The following is a 19,099-nucleotide window of genomic DNA, read 5'->3' as shown; positions in this document are numbered from 1 at the left end:
CAAGAACAGAGGAGGAAATGTATACCTAACATTCTGCATCAAATATATAACAGGAAGGGAATCTATTAGACAAATATGCACCGTATATACTTCACCTCATGTATAAATTGAGGTCAGTTTTTAGGGCCAAAATTATGGATTTTGCCATGACCAGTGGATAAGTCTAAGGTAAAATAGGGAGGCTCCTTCAGTGTGTGTATGTGTGCCTGCAGCAAGAGAGACTAATTGAGGCTTTGTTTCAACTTTGGTTTCAGCCTCTTCACATTGCATGGGGAAATCTGAAAGAGCTGCTATTACATTACCATACACACCCATACCTGGGATTTTGAGGTCGATTTTAAGGCATAATTTTTTAGATTTAATACGGTATACAATTTCAGTTTCAGTTGCTAAATGGCCATAGGCTATAACATTTCTTAGTGGATGATGGGTTAATACTTTATGCTGAGGAGAGGGGGTCAGGGATATTACAGGTAGTAAATGTTGGATTAATTAGTAAATCTCAGCCTAGAAATGTTGGTGGGGACAAGAATTGAGTCTCAAACTGTTGGTCTTCCCATCATACGTGTGGTTACAGAGACTAAACCAGATGTGTCTAGTGCTTAATATTCTGCATTGGTTGTTCAGTTCTATGACAGGGTTACATTGGAGCTCAAATTTCATTCTGTGAATACAACAGAATTTCCAGAGTGGGTCTTTCTTATGTTTTCATCCTTTTGCAGACTTCTGTCTTTGCCCATTTGCTTGGGAAGGATGTGGGAGGGCTGCAGATGTAGGGAGGAGTTAGTAGAAATCCCCTTCTCCCATACATGAAAAATTGAGCAACTTAGAATTCAGATCATTCACAGGTTACTGACATATACAGTGATTCCAGTCTGAGCAACTCTCTGTAGATGCCCAGCATTTCTTATTCTAATTAAGAACTCAGTGGGCCGTGGACCTTGTTTTTTATTCTAATTAAGAACTCAGTGGGCCATGGACCTTGTTTTTTGTTGCTGTAACTGGCACTCCTTAACTCTGGGCCACTCTCTGAATGGGAAGACATGAGTAGAGGTGGCATATTTTAAGTGAGTGGGGAGTAAGAATTAGAATACTAAAGTGCAGAACCTGGAGGCATAATTGCATCACCTTCTCTTGTGATCAGTGAGCTGAAAGGGGAAAGCAAAACAGTCCTGGGCCCTGAAGATGGTAAATCAGAAGAGATGTTGAAACACTTCAAGCCTGGGCAGACAGTGACATGCTTTGTTAAGAAGGTGAGGATTAAAACTTTTCAAAGGTTGTAATGTCTGTTCACTTTGTTTCTTTTCTCTTTGAACTTTTGGGCCAGTTGCTACAGTAGATTCAGAAACAATGAAATTCTGCAGAGTACAATTGATGGGTGCATGAACAGAAGTTAAGAAATCATGCCTATTGGTGTGTGGCCTTCAGAATAATTATGATGCTGGTGCTGGTGTTAGCTGTTGGGAGCCATTTTTCTAATATATACCTTCCAGATTTAATTTCTGTGCAGGATGGGGTGGGAACTTGATGGAGAAATACCCTGCAGAAATTTTAGGGCCCTTTACCTAAACCTCTGTATAAACACACACACTGATTTTTCTGTACTAATATGCTTTGTTTTTTCTCCCATGGTTTCTTTTCATAGTACAACACTGTAAAAAAATGGCTGGAGGTGGAAGTAACACCTGATATCAGAGGGAGAGTTCATCAACTCTTGCTTTCCCTGAAGCCTAAGGTAAACAATTGTCCAGGAATAAGGGTCTTGGGGCTCTTATATACAGGAGGCTATGTTCAGTAACATTTAACATGCCATAAAGAGAGTGTGGAAAGTGCAGTCAGTGGGCCTCATTTGGCTCCCACATCTCATGCAGCCTCCGATTCTCCTCAAGTCCCCCCAGGTTCAGACAAAACTGCTGTAAACTTTTAGTAGTGTGATTTCCCTACTGAAAAGTTTTCATCTGTATTCTGCTAATCCAACCCACTTCACTTGTTCCTGAAGCAAGAAATTGTTTCTTGGCACCACACACTGGAATGCCCTCAACAGAATCTTTCTCTTCTCTGCATCTTTGCATATGAGGAGCCTTAGAACATCTTTGCTAGAGGGGCTGTTGCTCAGGCAGGCAAGAAAAATTTGGACAATATGGGGCAAGGGTGTGTGAGTGGTCTGCTGAGGCCCACAGGGGGACACATGATGGTTGCCCTCCCCTTGCATGGAGGCACAACTCCATTTAAAGTGTTAAGGATGTGCTTTGATTTCTAGACTGAAAGCTATATCAGTCTTTGAAGCAAAATTAGAAAAGGCTTGTGGCATGCTAAAATCAAGTACACATATTGTGGCATAAGCTTTTGTGGCCTCTATTCTGTTTAGTCTTTAAGATACTGCATACATCCTCTTCTTGCATTTCTCATTCTGGTTATGTCACTGTCTCTTGAGGATTCTGTATTTTGTGTAAAAAAATTATCTAGCCAACAGTTTGCTTTATAATGGGAGGAACTTCAGTATTTCACAGAGGGAGGAGTACCAATTAGACAAGTAGAGCCTGCTTTGTAGTCAGATTTTGAATGCAAATATGAAGTAAACTTGGGAGCTGTTCCCTGAGCATTTGCCAAACAAGAACAGAATTAATAGTTTTGACTCTCCCAGAACTGTTTTTTTTTTAACGAGGAGTTCAGCACTAGCAAAGGTACCAGCAGATGTTGCCCAAAAATGTACTGTGGCTCATGTATATCCTGTGAGCTATTATTGTTTGCAGGCACAACACATTGTGAAGTTATCCCCTTTTACTGGTAATATCAGATCTTTCTTTCCCATCAGATCTTAAAAAAACCAGGGAATTACTTCAAGAATGGGCAGGCTTTGATTGCAACCGTGACAGGTTGTGACACCACTGGGACCAAACTCTTTCTGTCATTATCAGGTATGATGAAAAGAAAAGCCCACTACATTAAAATCCTGGAAAGCGAGATGCCGATAACAGTTTACCTCATTCTGATCTTTAGTGTCCAGTAAATATAATTTTGTGTGTATGCTCTAACTCTCATCCATGGGTTGTGCATGAAAAATAACAGTTGTCTGATGGAACTCGTAGGTAGCTTTTCATTTATCCCAGTCTCTCCCAGATTCATGTGTATGTTCATACTGTGTGTGTGTGTGTGTGTGTGTGTGTGTGTGTGTGTGGAAGTGCCCATGACACAATAGATAGAGACGGTCATGCTAGGTGATAGCTCCATGTGCACTGATGTTTTTACGAAGCTCTGAATCTGTTCATATGTCAGCAAAAGTGAATGAGCATGTCACTGATGCTGGCTTAAAAGGGTAAGCAAGCTCAAAAGTTTGTCTGGCAGCTAAGCAATTGCTCTTTGTTATCTGTCACAGTTTTGGTGAAGTTGTAAATAATGATTCTGGACAGTGGCTCAGTTTGCACTTAGTGCTAAATGATGGCTTGAAGTTTGATACCAAAGTGCAGTTTGACAGCACTTTAATTGCCACAACTCTGTCCTAAAGAATCCTGGGATTTGAAGTTTTTACCAATGCTCTCTGACAGACTTCACCAAACTACAAATCACTGGATTCTCTAGGATAAAATCATGGCAGGTAAAGTGGTGTCAAACTGCGTTAATCCTGCAGCATGGATATGCCTTTAGTGCTATCTATTCTTAGTGCTCTCTGCACAGTCATCTAGAGTAGGACTTACATTTGCACTCTCCCCCTTCTACCTGCCATGTGTCTGAGAGGAGGACTTTGGTATAATTTTGTTTTGTTTTTACAGGATCTTGGCTTGTTGACTATGTGGTCTATAGCAAACTATGGCCTGTCTCAAAACAAGCTAGCTTTTATGGATTGTAAAGTTGGCTTGTTAAATCAAGATTCTATGAAAATAAAAGTACATATTGCCAATGTTGTTGTCTTGATAGTGTGGGAAGAATATGAACAGGAGGCTTGAAGGGTCAGCTTCTGGCTTGTGTACAGCTCATCAAAACATGATTTAATGAGATGTGCAAAGCAAGACAATGCAGTTTTAATCCAATGTCCACTTATCTGGGAATATGCCATATTGAATTGATTGAAAGTTTTTCTTTGAGTGAAGATCAGGTTACATGTATTCTTTTTGCTACTAGAAATTTAATTTGATTTAAAGGGTGGAACAAATGTGGTCAACTTGTTCATATTCCCCAAGGTGCTCTTTTTCCGGCCAAGAAAAAGGATGAAGAGCCCCTTCTGGAAAGCCTAAAAGAAACGCCATTCATCCTTTAAATGGTCTGAAGGTCCCGGTGACAGAAAATTGGCCCCAGATCTGTCACACAGTCTTTTCCTTGTCACTAGTGCAGTAGGATCCCTGATGTTGTACTCCAGTCTGGAGGAAACTTTTATATGTGGCAAAAGAATTAACATGTAAGATGGGGAAGTTAGTATAAAAAGGTGACTAATTAACTATTCAATTACTATTTCTTAATAACAATTCACAAACAGTTAGAAAATGTTGAAAAACGTTAAAAGCTCTTGATACCATTCAACTATGCATTCTAGTTCTGCATGTACTTGGGGGTCCAGGATCCAATCCATTTAACACTCAAGCATCTTGAAAGTGAGCATGGCTTATAATATCTGATAGCCTGTTTTGAATCTCCATATTGCAGGAGTTTCTTCTCTGGAAAAAGGAACCATCACACTAGGCTGCATAAAAAAAGTGATTCCACATGTAGGCCTGCATGTTACGCTTCCCTTTGGAAGGACTGGCAAAGTTAGCTTTTTCCATCTCAGTGACTCATATGCTGAACAGCCACTAGAAGATTTCATTATTGGAAATATTGTCAGGTAATAGCCTCCTGCAAAACCTTTTTTTGTAAGTGGAAAAATTTCCTTTATAAATGATTTATTTCCAAAATACGGTGTACTCATATCAAGCACTTTATATTACACTGACTGGCAGAATATTTCTGGGTAGTTGCCAATTTTGAAAAAGTCTGAATTTTAACTTCTGATATATATGAGTGTTCTCCCATCCCCAAATTATCTATTTTCCTAAACTATTTCTAGGTTTTCTTTATGGATTTTATTTTCAAATGAATTCAAGTCCAGGAAAGTCCATATCCAAGAAGTGCCATTTTATAATTGACTTTAAACATTTATATCCTAGCTTTCCTTAGCAAAGAAAATATCAAAGTGATGTGATGGAAGTAAAGCCAAAAATAAAGAGCAGGGAAAGTGCAGCACATGGGACACATATGACTTCCAGTTCAATTTTTGTGGCCACTAGGGCTCTCAAGAATTTTTAAAAAGTGTTTATCTTCCCAAATGCCCTCAGACACCCTCACGGGGGATATTTTGCCACTTTTCTGCTGTTTGTTTTCTGACCACGTTTTGCATTGCTTGGATACACAGGTGGGTCTGTGTATCCCACCTGTTCAGAAGAGGGCTTTTTGAGAACTGGAAGTGATCTGTAAGTTGACTCCTAGGTCATTTCCTATTCTAAAATAAGCCCCACTTGGGCCTATAACAATCTAAAAGTGACCAGAAAATTAGCAAAAAAATTCCCATGCTTTGTTGAGGGTAACTGGTGGTTTTCAGAGGCAATAAAATTAATTTTGTATTGTTTTTACAAGAGGGTTGTAGTGTGTGTGGGGGGCATTGCTCTCCAAGCTTTCCTGTAAGGCCAATGTGGCCTCTAACAGTTTCCCATCTGCAACATAAATTAACAACTTAAAAGCACCAATTTCAAAATTATCAAGGGATAAAAACAGCAGTTGGAAAAAAACCAGACACTGACCAAGGACAAACAAAAAGGTTATTTGAAGGAATAAGAGACAGTGAAAACCAGAACAATAAGACAACCATCTACAAAACTCTTGCCTTTAAAGGGAGAAGTTTTAACTAATTTCTCTTCTGGAGTTCACATTAAAGAACTGCATGATCTAAAGTTTTAAATCCTAGGCAGAGGCACAATAAAAACTGGTTCTGACCACGTCTTGCATTGCTTGGATACACAGGTGGGACTCAGATTGATCTCAGTAAGCTGGCAGGGTTCTGTTGGTAAAGGTTGTCCTTCAGATGCACATTTTCTAAATCGTTCATGCTTCATAAGTCATCGCCAGCACACCGAATTTGAAACAAATAGAAAAAAATATATGTTTAATAGTTTAATAAGTTAGTCAGATGTGTCCCTGTATACAATGTTAGATAACAATTGTATTCATTCAGGACCATGGCTTCAGAGTCCTTTCCATAGATAGATCTATATGGAGTCCACTGCAGCATTCCAGACATGTGATGACTAAAACATTTATGATATAATGGGGATGTTTTCTGTAAAGGATGGTGTATAAATGTTTTGTGTTTTCCTTTTCCTACATACAGATGTTATGTCCTTTCAGATGAAGATAATATAATAAAAGTATCTCTCCGGCAATCCAGGTAAGGAACAGTACATGAAGTATAGACAGGAATAGTTTTTAAGAAGCTGTTCACTACGCTATTGAAGAGAAAGAGCATAATTAGCATAAATTGTCCTGCTATTTCAGATTTAGTGATGATAGAGCATAACATTTGGTTGTAGAGAATAAAAAACTAATTCCAGTTTATTTAGAAATGAGATAAATATTTGCTGAAGTTGAATGCTTTTTTTTTTTAATTTTGAGTTGTCAGTTCTTAGGAATAGGCACAAAAGAAATACCACTCAATTTCCTATTGTATCATTGCTTTTTTTAAAATTAAAAGTTTACTTTAATTCTCAACCATTTGTATAACTGTTCTCATGAAGCATCTGTATCACAGCAGGCTACAATAACTTTGGATAAAAGGCAACTGGTAAACTGTCCAATACAAGGTTCCCTACAACAGTTCTTTACTGGCCCCTACCCAGACATCTCCAGATAAAGTTTTTTATCAAAAACATGAAATAGATCCACCTGCTTATTTTAAGCATATTAAAAAGGAAACTAATTGGACCATTTCTATTTGTCTAAATTTTTATACAAAAAGGCTAAACAATGTTACACTTGTCAGATTATGATTAGAGTGATTATGAATTAGTGTTCTACACCATTACTCGATCCTTAAAAATCAGAAGTTGCTGTAGCATGTTCACTATAACTTAAACATAGAGACTTAAAAACCCTACACTTACTACAAAAAAGAAAACTACTTTGAAAGCAAGCAAGGTCAGTACCATTACAGAGATTTAAAAATTAAAAAAAGTTTTAAACAAGCAAGGCTAGGTTTGATAAATTCCATCTTGTGATTCATTCTTGTGCATTCTTCATTTCGTGAGTCACTCCCCAAATCCATTTGTTACTCCTCGACCAAAAATACCAGAACAAAAAGTTTACTTCAGTTGTTCCCATTGTTATGCCCAAGATTGTAAGGGCAACCTATTTATCCTGAGAGCGTGTAATGAAAACCTCTCCCTCCGTGGACCTGTTCACAGCAAGGCTGAGAAAGACATTGAGACACCAAATTTGGTTTTAAACACCATGCATGTAACATGTATTGAATCACACAAGTAACACAACCATTGATTATCAAGAGCTCTTTCATTCACACATTCATACAATACTCACACACACTTTCCTTCCGCCGAACATTGATCAGTTGTTCTCGAAGGCTGGGGATGACACCATTGCCGCGGTTGGTGCCAACAACATGGAGATGAAAGTCCAGGGTCTTTATACTTTTTCTTCTCTCTGGCTTTTGGCTGCTGAAGTCTTGCAATATTGCAGCCCATTACTCAATTTCTTCTTTTGGGAGGACAGACAGGTTGTTCAGATCAGTCCGTGTTCAAAGCAACTCGTTCTGTTCAAAGTTCTCCATTGTCCTGTCAGTTCCTCATCATGGCGACTCAAGAGATAAGGTTCTTCCCGGTCATGGTTTGTCACACCTGGACGGCACCCCGCCTCAGCTTCCAAGTTTTCAGACTTTCCTCGCCTCGGTTGCCAAATACCTTCGTCACATCAATGCTTTGCGCGGAACCATCTTGTTTGGTCCTTTAGCTATGTTTAAAGCACAATCCCTTGGTTTTTCAGTTCTTCAGCTCTGGGTTTAAGTCAGAACTCACGCATTCGTCTTACACCATAGGAAACTCAGCTTGGTTAGTGTGTCAGGCACTTTCTGAGATACTAGCCCACCCCTTGAGCCCTCTCAGCAACTCTACAGGCCAATCACAATGCAAGATCATTCAGACAATACAGCTAAAGGATGATTTACAGGTCAGTATCGAACCAGGCCAACTGATTACTGTCACCTGGAGGCAGCCCATCCATAAGGTCCTGGGCATGTCCTAGATCTGGCAGCCCATCAAGTGATTTCACAGTCTACATTTTCTCCATAAACATGAAACCTCGGATTTATTTTGTTGGTATCTTAAAATTATTATGGAGATTGTTAGTATTCCTTGAATTACAGTGGTTTCTGGAATTTTGTCTGTATGGATTTTTGGCTGCATTGTCCAGATCTGCTACTTTACACTCTCCAGGTGTTTCAGTTTACTTTGCCTACCAAGGAGCAGGGAATTTCATTAATTCCCATCTTTATTATAGGGTAAGTCCCAAGAGCTACTGTAAGATAGAAGATCCTGAAATTGTATCTCTTGATAATATAAAAAAAGATCAGCTCGTCAGAGGCTATGTCAAATCCATCACACCATCAGGCATTTTGTTTAGGTGAGTTTTGCTTGCTGGCCATAAAAGTGAATTCTGTGTTGTAAAGTATAAATTTGGGTTGGCATACTACTTGCTTGTGCTCAAGTATACATGTGCTTGAGGTGGAGACAGAATAAATTGTGAAGTGTTCAGATTCTGCTGTCTTAAAGATAAAAATACGCCAAGTAGCACAAAACAGCCTGACTGAGCCCAACAGAACATTTCATTTGAAAGGAAAGGATAAATATGTCGAAGTTACAAGAAATATTGATATTCCACCCTTTAATGTTATCTCTTTTTAGTAATGTTTGTAATATGTATGTATCATAGCTGTTAATTAGCAGACACATTTGCAAAGAAAACCCCATTATAAGTTCTCCTTAGGGTCGTCATAAGTCAGAAAGGCACACAACAACAACAACCATTCCATAACTGTGAAGTCCGTAAAGTTTGATATGACCAGGTTTTAAAAACCTGGCCTTTCATGTGGGAATTAATTTGTGCTTCAAAACGTATTTGTGCACTTCTCCCAACCTATGTATAGAAAACAGAATTATTATTTTTTTATAATATGGAAGTAGGCTGTCCTCATTATAGGCTGTCTGAATATTCGTATGTCAGTGTGGTTTCACTCCTTGTTATGCCTGAGGAAAATCATCATTGCATAGTGATTTCTAAACTTTGGTCCTCCTGCATCGCAGGGGGTTGGACTGGCTGGCCCTTGTGGTCTCTTCCAACTCTATTATTCTATGATTCAACACCCAGAAGCCCCAGCCACTTGGCCATAGTCAGGAATTCTGGGAGCTGAAGTCTGAAACATCTGGAGGACCAGAATTTGGGAACTACTAAATTAACAGATCCCTATCCATTGGGGATGTCACTGGGAAAGCCTTCTGGACAAGGCTTGCTCTTTTATACCATGACCCTGGGTGGGTGGACTTCTACTAATTTGTCCACGGGAATTTTCTTGTTTTATTTCTCTGGGAATGAGAGCTAGAGTGCTGTGCCTCTAGGCTGATGGTTATGTCAAAAGGCTATTGCTCTTTCCTGCTTTGCCTACTATAGGTTTTATGACTGCAGCAAGAGGTGCAGCTTCTTTTTTTCATTTTTTCTGAATTACTACAGTCAATGTGTTCTTTTGTTGCTAGATTGTCTGACTCTGTTGTGGGTTGTATTCCATTGCGACGTATCAGCCCCCTCGTGGTGTCAGATCATTCCTTATGTGCAAAGTACATATATCAAGGTCAATTCCTCACTGCCAAGGTCTTCAGGTAAGTGTAAAGTTTCTTAAATAAAGCAGTGAGTTTAGGGTAGGAAAAGTAGTGGACGGACAGGGATGCAGTAAGATTTGAGGAAAGGAGAGTCTGTCATGACCTATTACTATAGCACTGGATAACTAGTTGATCAGGAACAAATGTTCTTGTCTTGTTTTCTTTTCAGTATGTGCTAAAATGATGGTAGTAATGACTGCACTAGAGGTGGCATGAGACTGAACAAGTTAAAGAATGTAAAGCATGTTGCATGTCTAAGAAAGCATTGTGTAGATTTTGTTTGTTGCACTTATACCCAAAATGGGAACAATTTATGTTCATGGCAATTCTTGATCTGTCCTATGAGATTTTTTCTGCTCCTTCCTTAATTTGTGTTCTAATGCTTCTGCAGTATAAATAAAGAGGAGAACTTGGTGGAGCTCTCACTCCTTCCTGAAGACACTGGGAACCCAAGTATCATCCCAGAATCGTGTTCTGGTGAAACAAATACACACTTTAAGAAGACAAGAAAGCAAAAAAGAAGAAACTCTGAAAGCGAGGAGGTATTTGTTCTGGAAGGGGCATTAGGCTTGAAAGTAATAGAAACTGGCAGGTATATTTACCATATTGCATAACTGGATAACTCCCTCCTCGGAAGTCTTTAAACAGAGGCTGGATGGGTATGCTTTGCTTGAGAGTTCTTGCATGGCAGGGGGTTGGACTGGATGGCCCTTCTGGTATTTTCCAAATCTATGATTCTATGGATAACTCATTTTATAAATATACATTTTTTAAAATTATAATTATTTGCTGCTGTTATACCGAATATTTCTCCTTCTAATAACAGCAATTAAAGCCAGCAAAGAAAAGAGCTCCTTGCACTGAAGATGATGATAGTGGTGTGGAGGTCTACTGTCGGGAGGAGGAAGAGGAAGAAAAGTGTGAGAGGAAATCTAAGGTAAACTACTGAAGAATGGAAAGGGTATTCTGGCATGACTAGAGCAGTGCTTTAATTTTGAGTAGGATTATTATGCTGTCTGTGTCTCTTTGTATGTAGATGCAATTTTTTGTTTTCCTCTCAGCAGGGAAAAGAAATTTCAAGGCTGAAGGTTTCAACAAGCTTTGTATGGGAAGAGGGCTTGAATGTGTTGGATGCCACCATGTTGAAAGCAAAGGAGCAGAGCTCTGACAGTGAGGAAGATGACGATACAGAGACCAAGGTGCAGTATTGACATGCTTTGGATTTTCTTTTATAGGCAACTAGAATCCATATTTACACATCTTTTAACTTGGTATTTCTGTGAAAGGGCCTGCTTTGCTGTCCTACAGAGAATATAGATAATGGTTTGTTTGTGATACAGTCAGTGACGATGAAATACAGCTGTAGCAGGATCTGAACTGCCCTTTTCTTGGCTTCAGGTTCATGCAAGGGTTATTTTATTCAAAGTTTTGCTTTTGGTCTCAGGTTTTTACATTCATTTTATCTCTTGTTTTATTTTGAGGTTGTTTTGATCCAAAATGGATATGCTATTGTATATGCAGGTTTATTTTTAGTTATGCCTACTCCAAAAAAACACCACCCCTCTCTCCATCTATCCAACCCACACACATGTAGCTGACTAAGGACTTCAAAGGTGGCACTGTAGCTATAAGGTTAAGAGGTGATCTGATAGCCCTGTTTAAATACTTGAAGATGGAGCAAATTTGTTTTCTGCGGCTACAGAGAATAGGACCTGGACCAATGGGTTCAAACTATGGGAAAAAGAGGTTCCACATCAGTGAGAACTTCCTGATCCCAGTAGAACACACTTTTTCAGCATGCGGAGTCTACTTCTATGGGGGTGCTTTGTGTTTTCCTGCATAGCAGGGGGTTGGACTGGATGGGCCTTGAGATCTGTTCCAACTCTGTGATCCTATGATCCTTCTCTTCGTTGGTTCCTAAGGGGAAGCTCTTCTCCCACTACAGTGGTGGACCATAAAGCCGCACCAGTCATCACTGCCTCCTCACACATCCCCACACTCACAGCCTTCCTAGCTGCCAATGGAGTAGCATCTCCATGGCCATTTAGTAGCCAGGGAAGCAGAGTAGGGGAGCAGTGGCTCCATCTTTCAGCACCTGGGTGCAAAAAGACAATATTGTCCTCCTAGACTTCCAGAGGACCCTGAAGGTGCTTTCTTCCTCCTGTGGCCAGCTGCTGAAACACAGCCATCTGTTGCCTGTTGCATGGCTTTCCTTGCCTAATAAATAGCCATGGCTGGGAGAGGGTGTACCCAAGCAAGAGATTAATAAGTTGAAGTTGACAGTCCCAGAAAACAGGTGCTGATTACCTTATGCAGCTATCAGGTGCAGTGTAATGTTATGCCTGTGTGTCACCAATGGAATTCCTGCCAAAGTGTCAAGAAGGAGAGCCTTCTGAGTTGCAACTGTGGAATCCTCTTTGTATCTCAACACTGAGTTGTTTTGACACCAGCCCAAAGCCTTTTTGTTTGCTAAACTGTTTTCCTAGCTATGCTCTGCTATGTTCATTTTAGGTTTTTTTTGCACCTTATTGTTATTGTTTAATTAGATTTTATTTTAACTACGGTACATTTGTACTCTGGTATCTTTAAGGACAAAGGAATGCTTTAATATGTTTTAATAAATAAAAAGAGAGGAAGCTACATCATGGTAATCAAGTGGACATACAGGAGAATAAGCAGTGTACTGCAAGAGAATGACATAGTTTTGAATTCAGAAATATGGGTACTCTTTTGTAGTACCAGGTAAGTGTATAGCGCAGGAGTAAGAGCTGTTCCTCCCCCCCATCCTGATATTGTGAAAATGCAGCTAGCTCCCAGCAGTCCTAGCCAGATCAGCCTGTGGTCAGGAATACTGGGAGTTGCAGTTCACCAATACCTGGAGGGTGGCACAGTTCCCACCTCAGTCAGGTGCTAATAATAGGTTTAAATATAAATGAAAGCACTGCACTTTTCAGTGTATCTAAAAGTCATGTTTCTTCTCCTCCCCACTCCTACCATTTGTTTTTAAGACCAAGAAACAAACAAAGAAGAAAAAAGAGCTGGAAAGGCAGAAGGCAGAGAAGGAACTCTCCAAACTAGAAGCTGCTCTGATGGATCCCAACCGGCAGCCCCAGACAGCAGATGATTTTGATCGCTTGGTCCTTAGCAATCCTGACAGCTCCATTCTCTGGTTGCAATATATGGCTTTTCATCTACAGGCTACAGAGATAGAGAAAGCCAGAGCTGTGGCAGAAAGGGCACTGAAAACTATCTCCTTTAGGTGAATCAACTTTTCTTAAATGTTATCCTTCAACTTTAGTGTTTTACCTAGCTGTATCTCTTAAGGATGGATACCTGTGAGATTAATAGGCAATGCCTCTCTTCCCTCTTCCCTGCGTTCCCATGTTCGCTACACAGCTACTGTCCAAGGTGTGAAAGAACATTGTGATAGCTTCTGTTGTGCTTAGCTTATACAGTGTGCCTGCTCCATATGCAGTTTCCTGTTTATGGGGAAGCCATGTGGCCATTAAATGAATGGTGTGTGTGTGCACCGTGCCACCATGAACACGAGCCCCATTATATTGAATGGGGCTTGAGTTTACGCGGGATTTGCCTTACGCAAATCCCTCGTATAAGGCAAGGCTCCACTGTATACTGCAAGTGCTATTTTAGGAAAACTACTACAACAATGCAAAAACCAGGTCTTATTCCATTTTTCTCAGAAAATAAAATAGGAAGCAGATTGAAACCCATGAAAGCTCATGCTGAAATAAACCAGTTAGACCTAAACCTGTTGCTGAATTTCTTCACTGCTCTGCTTTTTTCTTCTTTTTATGTTGAAACAGACTAACATAGCTTTGAAAACTTTCATTGGCAGTGAGACAACCTGGTTAAATTTTTGGGTAAGCTGTTGGGAAAAAGGCTGAGCTTTGGTCCATATGCAGAGTTTGTTTTTGCTTTCAGAGAAGAACAAGAAAAGCTCAATGTATGGGTTGCCCTGCTGAACTTGGAGAACATGTATGGCACAGAGGAAGCACTGATGAAAGTCTTTGAAAGAGCCATTCAGTACAATGAACCTTTGAAAGTTTTCCAGCAGTTAGCAGACATCTATACTGGTTCTGAGAAATATAAGGTGAGTCCAGTAATACTGATGTTATAAATCACTTCAGCTCACTGAGTGTGGCAGGAAATTGTTTGTTTGCTGTTGGAAAGAGTACTTGTAAACTTGTCCAACTAGATTGTAGACTTCCTCTTACACTTTGGATTTGTCATGCTGAGATTGTTAACTGTATTTTGGGTAGGTAACAGGGTTATTTTGTCATGGTTGCTCCTAGGTAGTATTGGAATACAGCCTGTTGCTCTGTGTATGTGGCTAAATACTGATTTCTATTCCAGGGCTGCAGGATTTTCAGTTATAAATTGTAATAATCATATTTAGAATTATAGCAGCACTAAAAATGTCTGAAGGAGATGAAATCTAAAGGCATAGCCATAAAATGAAATTTAAAAGTAACTCAGTAAAGTTGAAGGTAATCCATCCACTTCGTGGTATGAATGAAAGTTATTAGGTAGAATGCGCCTTCATATTTCTGGTGCCTCTCCTTCATTTCCATATAAAACAACAGCTTGATGTGATGGTGACACAAGGACTGCTCAGAAACTGTTGAAACCTGCTATTCTTGCCATAGTGTTAACTCATCTGTTTTGATTATCTCCTGCAATGTGATTGTTGTCCGGTGCCCTTGTGTCAATGCTGTACCAGGATTCTGTTCACTGAAAATTTAAACCTTTTTCTAAGAGGTTTGGCTGAAAAATACATTCCCCCCCCCCCCTTTAAAAGACATTTGAGTCAGAAAGAAAAATCCTTTCATGAAGTGGAAAGCCAGCCAATGTGTAGCAACAAGCAGCAAATTACTTTTTTTACAATCATGGTTGGGCAATCGAATTATAGCAATATGAATTGTTGTCTACATTTTTGTAGGTCTAGTGGAGACAGAATCACTGTTTTATTTATTTATTTATAGCTGAATTTGAGATTTCTCGGCACGATCTAGAGTAGACCATCTGAGCAAAACAGGGGAAATGTAAGCCTGGAGAGACCCATAGTTTGCAAGCCATGTTTTAACATGTTTTATATATATTCTTTGCCAAATAACCTGTTGGTTGAACTAAAGGTATGGAGAGTAATGTCTGTTTCTGTCATATATTCAGTGCCTCCACCTAAGGTCCAAAACACACTGCAGAAATAATCCAGTTTGAGGCTGTTTTAACTGCCCTGACTCAGTGCTAGGGAATCTTGGGAATTTTAGTTTATTGTGGCACCAGAGCTATCACTGACAGAGAAGGCTAAATGTCTCACAAAACTACAGTTCCCAGAATTCCCTAGCATTGAGCCAAGGCAATTAAAGCGTCCTCAAACTGGATTATTTCTGCAGTGTGTTTTAGACCTGAGAATATCTAGGAGTTGGTGCTCATCAGCCTTGAGCCAGAGATGTAGCCACTGGTAATGTTCACAGTAGCTGGAAGACCAGTCAGTCTTGGCATCTTCTTTATGTGTTTTGTGGAGTCCCACATTCATGCTTTCCTCATTCATTTAATAAAACTCAGAATAGTAAATAACGGTTGTTTTTCAACCAAAATCAAAAACATGTATCTATTTTTAGAATGATCCTTTCTCTTCTTTCAGGAAGCTGATGACTTGTACAATACAATACTGAAGCGCTTTAGACAGGAGAAATGTGTGTGGGTGAAGTATGCCACTTTCCTTCTGAAAAGAGGTTTGGTGGAAGCAGCCCACAGGCTCCTCCCTCGTGCACTAAAGTGTCTGCCACAAAAAGAACGTAAGGACCATTTGATTTGCTTTTCTGCTGGACAGCAGCTGCTGGAGAGCTTATGCTCTTAACCTCCTGTACCAGTCATTTAAACTCCTTATTGATTACTTGGCCATTGGCAGTAAAATCCAGGAAAGGCAAAATATGCAGAAATTCTGAACATTTTAAAGACAATTACTTAGCAACTTCTTTCAAATCTTTCTTTGTTGGCAATTTTAAAAGGAGTTGGGATTTGTCTCTGGTGGGCTGGGGCACAGTTTTGATAAGGAGATAAAATTTGTGTAACCATTTCTAGATGAAGCTGTTTACAAAGCTCCCTGTTTGAGAAACAGGGAGGATTTCATAACTTGTCAACACACTGAAACATATCCAAATGTTAGAATGATAAAGTCTGCCAATTTGTGCAATAAATACACATTTTTGTTGATTTAATTTATGATCAACCGTTGACCTGGCATGGAACCTGAGGCAGCTTACAACAAATTAAAATAAAATACAGCTAAAATCTATTTGAAATAAGGTTTTTGTTTTTTTTTAAATTATGAAACACATTTTTAAAAAAAATATTGGCTAGTTTATTCTGAGAATTTCCTAGCAGGACATCTTGATTGATTACTAATCACGTTGCCAAAATAACTAGAGCAAACTTTTAACAAAGACAGTAACGACTATTGGAAAGCGCTATAAAATGCATTTTTGCACTCTTGCAGATGTGGATGTGATTTCAAAGCTTGCACAGCTGGAATTCCAGTTTGGTGATCCAGAACATGGCAAGGCCATTTTTGAGAATACCCTGACCACATACCCTAAACGTACAGACATCTGGTCAGTGTACATAGACATGATGATAAAACATGGCAATCAAAAGGAAGTACGGTGAGTACTAACATGGGAAACTTTTGAACTCTTTAAGAAAAGGTGTAAGTACAGGAAAAATAATGCATATTATCCTGGAAATTAAGACCTGTTGGGTGATAATGTGTTTATGAATAAATATTAAGATCAGGAAAGGATGCCTCCATGAGCATCAATTCTTTTTTTAAATAGATCTTGCCCACCCATCTTCATTTGACATCAAAACCTTATCCATTTTCATAACCAGAAATGGACTTTTAACTCTTTCCAGTTTTGTTGGTATATTTGGCAGCTTATGCAGCTATTGCAATGGTGTCTGGGACAGAAAATTGATCTCAAAACTGCCTACCCCTCCTTCAGACTGACCCTAAAGCCTGCACTTAATGAAATAAATGTGGGCAAATCCCCTGCCAGGTTTATAAAGAGCTTATCAATTTCATAGTTTCCAGTGTGCTCAGTCTTTGAGCAAATGTGTATTCTGAACTCTGAAGGGTGATGTACATGTGGAGAGATCCAAAACCTTCCCTGGTATCAAAAGACAGTTGAGGGTGGTTGGACTCTTAATACTACTATGTGACTGAGCACTGCGAATAAAGTGCTTGCAGTTGACAAAGTGGCTTTGGCTGAGATCCTGTGGATCTGCTTGTGTAGTTATGCTAAAGGTGGAAGTGGTGGAGCAGTAGTCATGAGCAATAAAGAAAGTGGTAGCAACAGAAAGATGAAGTACTGATGGGAGGGGAGCCAACTAACTTGCAGGAGAGGGGAGATCCTCAAGGCCAAGGCACTTTGGAAACAGTGCCTTGGAGAACTACCTGTGCCATGATACAGGGATACCTACGCTACCACTCTTCTTGTGCCTTGGCTTTGAAGATCCCTCAGAGAAAGCTGCCACCACCCAATGTTACCACTATCATGTGTCTGCAGCTCTCCCACTTGTGTAAGTAGGGAAGTTAGTGATACAGCTCACAGAACAGCCAGGATCCAGCTGTGGATCCTATTGCTACAGTAGAATCCTGGGCTATGAACTCAGCCTGGAGTTTGCTAAATCTGTGTCTGTATTGTTTGATGGGTAGTGTGAAGATTGCATAATGACCCCTGAAGGAGGCCTGAATTTTGAAAGACAAACATGATACACATGCATCAGTAGCTGTCTAGCCATTTTAAACAGAGGCATCTGAATAAAAAAACTTTTCTGAACAGCATTCTGCATTTTTCACAGGGAGATTTTTGAACGAGTAATACACCTGAGCCTAGCAGCAAAGAAGATGAAGTTTTTCTTTAAGCGCTACTTGGAATATGAGAAGAAGTATGGCACTGCAGAAACAGTCCAGGTTGTGAAGGCAGCAGCGCTGGAGTATGTGGAATCTAAGGGTGGTCTTGCTGAGCACTAATTTCTAGAGCAGACAAACTTAATTGCTTTCCCTGTATTTTGAGAAAAGGACATATCACAATTGTACAAAGGAGAGTTTTTCTTCTAGAACTACATTTCTTTATGATCTCAACAGCAGAATGGGTTAGCCATGACCAAATCATGGCATTTCAAGAACTGTACACCTTTTGTACCTTCCCCAAATTTTTAAATAGAAGGATGTATGTTTGGAGTTTTATTTAAGTGCTGGTGTTGTTGTTTTTTTAAACAGTCACTAACTTGTGCTTTCCTGTGGAGATGGTTTTTCTTATTAAATTCATTGAAATTTCTTCTACTAAAAAGTATGGAATATATCTGATCTCTTCCTTGTATTTTAGGATGTATATTCTGTCATAAGTTAATAATGTGGCTTGTCCTGTTTTAATTTATTCATTCTCTCACACATATCTATTCCTTCCTAAATCTGAATTAGAGAAAGCTTTTGACTAGGCCAATATGTATGAGTTGCACTTATTCACTGATAATTCATGTTTTATACATAAATGTGTATGTATGAAATGATACATGTTGTTGTTTAAGCCTGGAAATTACTGTCTGTCTCGTGTAAGAGATGGTAACAGTTTTTCAGTTCCATGCCTCCTTTTGTAGTTATACAGTGGCCCCTTCCTATATGCAGGGGATCCATCCCCCCATCCCCCCTTGCATATGGGAAAAACCGTGTATGGTTAAATTCCATTATTTTCTATGGTGGTGCATTCCCTTAAGATGTTTTTATTTTATTTTAATATAGGAGGTTTTTTTATTTTAATATAGGAGTCATGTTTTGCATTTAGGCTGAAAACCAGCCTGCATTAGCTTAATACCCTTAGGTAAAGGTTTCGGCTGTATGTGCCAGTTTTCCTGCCCAGGCTGTCTGGAAGTTGAAGTCCAAAACATCTGAGAATCACTGGGTTGGGGAAGGTTGCTTTAAACATTTTATTGTCTTTATAAAAATTTGTTTCCTTTCCCTATCAACTGCAACTATCACCAAAAGATCTGCAATAGTACAAACATGGCAAGCAGGATATATAGGCTATCCAGAATCCCAAAATCCCGAATGCTCCAAAAAATAACACATTTTTTATGGATGGTTGAGGTAGTTACACCTTTGCTTTCTGATA

At 39.4% G+C, this 19,099-nt stretch overlaps 1 protein-coding gene across 3 annotated transcripts in view; it reads left to right on the top strand.

The window, feature by feature from the left end:
• PDCD11 (programmed cell death 11) overlaps positions 1 to 18,502 on the top strand; it is a 37,175-nt gene extending 18,673 nt beyond the window's left edge. For 2 of the 3 annotated variants that reach the window (XM_042456774.1, XM_042456775.1), the window contains exons 22-36: positions 1,145 to 1,253; positions 1,646 to 1,735; positions 2,816 to 2,918; positions 4,639 to 4,816; positions 6,356 to 6,412; positions 8,533 to 8,655; positions 9,783 to 9,905; positions 10,297 to 10,447; positions 10,732 to 10,842; positions 10,967 to 11,104; positions 12,914 to 13,164; positions 13,848 to 14,016; positions 15,571 to 15,724; positions 16,426 to 16,591; positions 17,790 to 18,502. In XM_042456774.1, coding sequence (XP_042312708.1) covers positions 1,145 to 1,253; positions 1,646 to 1,735; positions 2,816 to 2,918; positions 4,639 to 4,816; positions 6,356 to 6,412; positions 8,533 to 8,655; positions 9,783 to 9,905; positions 10,297 to 10,447; positions 10,732 to 10,842; positions 10,967 to 11,104; positions 12,914 to 13,164; positions 13,848 to 14,016; positions 15,571 to 15,724; positions 16,426 to 16,591; positions 17,790 to 17,961 — 2,095 coding nt within the window. In that variant the 3' untranslated portion in view covers positions 17,962 to 18,502. The remainder of the gene's footprint in view (positions 1 to 1,144; positions 1,254 to 1,645; positions 1,736 to 2,815; positions 2,919 to 4,638; positions 4,817 to 6,355; positions 6,413 to 8,532; positions 8,656 to 9,782; positions 9,906 to 10,296; positions 10,448 to 10,731; positions 10,843 to 10,966; positions 11,105 to 12,913; positions 13,165 to 13,847; positions 14,017 to 15,570; positions 15,725 to 16,425; positions 16,592 to 17,789) is intronic. The other variant, XM_042456776.1, reaches the window with a different exon arrangement.
• Positions 18,503 to 19,099: the final 597 nt, after the last annotated feature.

The sequence above is a fragment of the Sceloporus undulatus genome, chromosome 3 (assembly GCF_019175285.1).
Source record: "Sceloporus undulatus isolate JIND9_A2432 ecotype Alabama chromosome 3, SceUnd_v1.1, whole genome shotgun sequence".
NCBI classification, from domain to species: domain Eukaryota; kingdom Metazoa; phylum Chordata; class Lepidosauria; order Squamata; family Phrynosomatidae; genus Sceloporus; species Sceloporus undulatus.
Note: the sequence above shows the minus strand (reverse complement) of the source record. Positions and strands in the feature narration are given on the sequence as shown.